This window comes from Phalaenopsis equestris, unplaced genomic scaffold (assembly GCF_001263595.1).
Source record: "Phalaenopsis equestris unplaced genomic scaffold, ASM126359v1 Scaffold000731, whole genome shotgun sequence".
Classification (NCBI taxonomy): domain Eukaryota; kingdom Viridiplantae; phylum Streptophyta; class Magnoliopsida; order Asparagales; family Orchidaceae; genus Phalaenopsis; species Phalaenopsis equestris.
This window is the reverse complement of record NW_018165171.1, coordinates 5269-10514: the sequence shown is the minus strand read 5'-3', so window position 1 is coordinate 10514 and position 5246 is coordinate 5269. Positions and strand designations below refer to the sequence as shown.

The 5246-nt window shown below is 38.6% G+C and overlaps 1 protein-coding gene across 1 annotated transcript in view; it reads right to left on the bottom strand.

The window, feature by feature from the left end:
- The window catches only part of LOC110030508, a gene marked incomplete at its 5' end in the record, with an annotated part of 68430 nt that extends 63909 nt beyond the window's left edge, over positions 1-4521 (bottom strand). The window contains 3 exon segments of the mRNA XM_020733248.1: positions 2444-2500; positions 2680-4038; positions 4147-4521. Of these exon segments, the coding sequence (XP_020588907.1) occupies positions 2444-2500; positions 2680-4038; positions 4147-4521 (1791 nt within the window).
- Positions 4522-5246: the final 725 nt, after the last annotated feature.

Genomic DNA, 5246 nt, shown 5'->3' with positions numbered 1-5246 from the left:
AAAGATCAGAGTTGTGTAATAGTTGTGTAATTATAAAGCTTAGGTTCCACATATGCAGAGAATATAAGCATTGTATGGTATGCACGTAAAAATTGAAGCCAATGTGATAGATATTATGCAAGCACATAGCAATTGACTGGCATGTATGTAAAACAAAGCTTAGGTATTAGGCATATAAGTACATATGATTGACATACAAGTTGATTTCAAGACTTGGGTGTTGGATATGTAAATACATATGAATTGCGCAGTATGTATGTAATTCTTCCTATCCAAACAATCGATTCAGGCAAGCAAACTCATTTAATCAACATAAGGATCTTCACAATTCGATAAGAGAAAGACTCTGCAATGGTAAAAAAAATTTAATCGACACCAGTCTTTTAATCATGCTTAGTTGTTTATCACATTATACATTACTCTCAACTTATTATACAATTCAGCTAACTACCATTCAACTTTTAAATAACCACAACACTTTACACTAGAATATAGGACAGATTAAAATCAATTGTTGTGAGACAGTGCTATAAAATAATGCAGATTAAATAGCTTTGAAATGATTCCTGAAGAGCTGATGAAAGAACACAGCATGCCAATGTAGAGTATAAAAAAAAGGTTAAGAAATATAGCATGCCACTCAGTTCCTATGCATTCTATCAGTAAAGAAAAAGACAAGAAGCCCATCACCTTGTGTTTGCAGAAGATCAAAAACTGGAAGAAAGTGGTGTAGAACTAGCGCAATGCCACAAGTTGCTCTCCTCTGCTTCATCTGTTGCGCTTAAAAGGGCGTACGTGACTGCGACTCGAGAATGCTCGTCTCCTCCTTCCGTGTTCGAAAGGAAGAAGGGGGAGTACGGCTCGGTGAGGATGTTAGGCGTGAGGATTCGGTCGTGAGAGGGAGAGGTAAGCTAGCGAATGCTTCAATCGAGAAATGAGAGCCAAGTGAAGACCTCTGCGCCGAGGTGAAGAGACGAAGTCGAGCGAGTCGAAGAAGGTGACAGAGAAAGGAGGCGAAAGCCTCGGTGCAGAGAAGAAAGCAGGTGAGCGGAGTTTCTTCTGCACGAAGAGGAGGGAGGCGGGAACGGGCGATTTCGGTGTGGGAGAAGGAACGGTGAGCCAGATTTGTCGTGAGCGAGAGAGAGGCGAGCGAAGCTTCGGTACATGGAGTATGTGAACTTAGGTGCAGGGAATAGGCGAGCGACTTTGATGCGGGAAAGATGAAGTTGGCGGATGAGTTCGATGCAGAAGAGAGGGGTTCGGTGAGGGGAAGAGGAGACCAGGCAGGCGAGTCTCGAGCGAGGGTCTTCGGTCGAGTAAGAGGAGGAAGGCGAGCTCGAGAAGACGGGGAGACGAGGCTTCGGTGCGTGAGGCAGAGAGGAGGAGAAGGCGAACGGGAGAAGGGATCGAGCAGAGAGCGGGGTCTGTGGCTTCTTCGATGCAGGGAAGAGGCGAGCAGGCGAGAGCGTCGAGCGGGAAGTAGAGTTTTGGTCGCAAGGAGGAGATGATGAATGCTAGGAGAATTTCAGTGGAGTCGAGAGAGAGAGGGATCGAGCCAGGGATGGTGTCCGATTAATGGAAGAAGAGGAACCGGCTTAATTGTATAGCCATAGATTCAAGAGCCGTTACACGAAGGCTTTGGAGGGGAATTAAATTGTTTCCATATGCAGGGAGGTTTAATTGGAAAAGAATTAATCTTTATTATATCATATTATGGTGTAATTAATGATATATTTGAAATTTGAAGTTTGAAATCTGTGGACTGAAGTAATTAGCTCAGGCTTAGCCCATGTCCAGCCCAAGTCAAACTCGAGTTGAACCTAGGTTGAGCCCGGGCCCGCTAAAAAAAATACATCGATTTCTATGTCATTCATGCGCGCTTGAAACCATAGCGAGTATTCAAGTTATGATGGGTTCACCTATAGCCGTCTGATCTTATGGGAACTCATTTTGGGGCCCTCTACATGTTAGTCCTTAGCCTTTGCAACTAAGAGTCGAGTGCTTGGGACTACTCATGCGAGGTTTGCACAAAAACGAGTCAAGATATGACTCGAAGTTCTATGGGAGGTGGGCTCCATTACTAGTTCGCTAGGATGATCAACAAGGGACTCCTAAGGCTAGATTTTGGGTTCGAGAGTATGAAACTAAGACTTCACTAAAAATGAGGTCAACACATACAAACTCAAACTGCCATAAATATGGCCTGATTTTGTGATGCTTGGTAAGATCAAGTAAAGAACGAAATGTACATTACAAAAATTGAATGAATCAAAAGTCCTTATCAAGTCACAGTAATCTGACTAGAAATGTAGTTTGAAGTATTATGTAAAGTATAAATTAAATTTTGGTTACATAAACTGTGAGTACATAGTTTAAAATCAATGTTTGAAATGTAAAATAGAAACAATATGCATCAGATCTCACTCTTCATAAGAAAACTTGCCTTTCGGTTGCTAGTGACAGCTAGCTGTTGCTCATTGATGGAATTGCAGCAAATTGCCTACAGAAGTTGGTGCACATTGATGGTTAAATGTGAAAAAGATACAATAGAACTTTTAAAAGAAATGTTTTATGGAATTATGATGAATATCTAAGGGACAGATAAGAGTACAAGAGAGACATAGCGTTATGATTATATAGAATGAAAATCATAGATAAACATAAAGAGGTGGAAGTAACCTCTAGAAGCTCCCCACTTCTCTTTACAATTTCTGATGGATTCTCAAAATTAGCTTTCTCTAGCATTATATTTGAATCTCCTCTTCTTGTCTCAATAAAAGAATCAGCATCAAAAATTTTTTTAGCAAAGAGTGATCCGATTACATTGATGGCACTATTGCTAGGACTGCCTTTAGATTGACAATGCGAAGTATTCACATGATCAGATAGCTTAACTATTTTAAAATCTTTCCAGCATGTAGGAAGTTTCTCGCCACTATAGGCAAAACCACAAACATTTCCATTCGACAAATTCCAATAAATTTTCTTTGCATTAACAGAAATTTCCCACAAGTTTTTAAAAAGGGCCTCCCTATCCCCACCAGTGTACAGTTGCCTGAAGCAAACTCCCTGATCAATATGTGGCAGGGAGCTGGATTCGTGCTGACTAGATTCCTCCAACCATGCAAAAGTTGCAACCAGTAAGCCCTTGGATGCTTTTTCCCTGAGAAAAGATGCAAGCTGTTTTGTTAATAAAGAGGAAACATATGCTATAGATGCCATTGTTAATTTAGCAATAATTATAGGGAAAGGATTATGATCTGTCATAGACTTTTCAGCATCACATCCATCTTTAGCAAGAAATTTTCTCAACTGTTGATTAGTAAAGTTGGTATTTTGTATCCACAAAGAAGTCCCTATTAATTGCCACTTTTCATCTTCTGGGATTGAAAAGGCTAAAGGTTCACTGAGTTTAACATGGTTTTCTTGGTTGATGAAATCAAGTATTTCTGCAACATCATTTGATGCATCACTAGTGTTACCATCTAAGGTATGATGCAGGAGCTTCATCAGTTCACCTGTCATAACTTCAATAGAGTCATGATCACCAATATAAGCTCTACGTATTTGGCACACCAATTGAATCAACTCGCTTAAATTTCTGCTAAACCAATTGAGAGAAAAGTACATCAAGTACTCCACAAGTTCAAGAAATGCATAGGTTCTCAATGTAAGTCCTTCTATAAGGAGTAAATGATCATAATATTTCACTAGCCGTTTGATAATCCTCAATGAGCATATTAAACTCTGCAAACAGAAATTCCTCTGAAAACAAGTCTCACTATAAATTTCAACAGTGGAGGCTTTGCCAGAAAGCAGCTTCAATGTGGAATCAGATAAATGGCAACATACGACATATCGAGAATATGCATAAAAGAGCTCCTTGTTTGCCTTCACAAACACATCAAACAAAACGGGGCAAAGAGTAGAATGGCCAGTTTTATGCTGATTATCAATTTCATGCTCCCAAAAAATAACTTCCTGCAATAATTGGTACCCAAGAAATAACAATCCATTGTTGCATGCAAAGAGCAACACCTAGGAAGAAATAACCGGAAATCCATCTATTGTCAGAAGTTAAAAAGAATAAAACAAAGAAATATGAGAAGAGAACAGAAATTTCACTCTAAGAGGAGTTTCAAGTACCATGTTAGCTAAATCTATCAACTTAAGTGAGTACCTCCGCTCCAATACCAAAATAACCTCCCGGAATTCCCCTATCTGTTGTTTTTCTTGATCATTCTCAGAATCATCATGCTTTAGCAACTCAGTAAATACTGATGGATTCCTGTATGCCCAACCTGGCAGCTCCCGCAATAAATTTGAAATGTATAGCATTGCGAGACTTAATCTAAAATTAGACGCTAAATGGTATGCAACACCTTCTTGTAACCATGCTTGAGTAGTAGAAGCGGTAGAAAATGGGTTTAGAAGTCCTTGAAACACAGTTTCAATGTCTTGGGTGTTTCCTTCAGAATTTCCCTCCATTGTATGAGAACCAAAGCACTCCAAAGCCTCCAGCTAGATAGGCAAATGAGAGGTTTTCAGATTTATATAGTTTAAGAGAATGTTGTAAATAAAGTTTTAAATTCAAGAAAAGCATTGCTTTTTAAGCACACAAAAAAGGATCATTTGACAAATAAACAGATGGTACATAAATAACCACTTGAGCATCAGTTTGGTTGAGCCGTAGACAGATTGAACAAAAATCATAAAAGCATTAAAACGTTTGGCCAGTAAAATTGAACGAAAACATCAGAAATGAAATAGTGATTGACAGTAAGAAAAGGACAATGAGATATGAACAACAAGTTGTAAGTTATTACGGGAAACCTGAGGATTAGAAATCTAAAAATGAAGGCCATTGTTTCTCTACATCTACTAATGAACCTCAAAACCAACACCATCCCCATTAAATTAAGGTGAAATTGATATGCTGTAAAAGATCTTAGCAAACTCTAACAAAATTCAAACCAAACATGAAATACACACTAGATCAAAAGTACAAAAAAATATGATTCTGAATTCATTTAATTAAAGATTTCAGAATTTTCAATCTTAGATAATGAACTGAAGTGTGTCGGCAGCTTAAAAGTTTTGTGGGGTGGTGGTTGCCCGTAAGAAGCTGTCGGTCGCTGGAAGTGAAATCCCGTCGCCCGCTTCGGAAGGACGTTTTAATTTTTATATATATATATATATATATATATATATATATATATGATTTATAAAAATATGAAAACAAACAC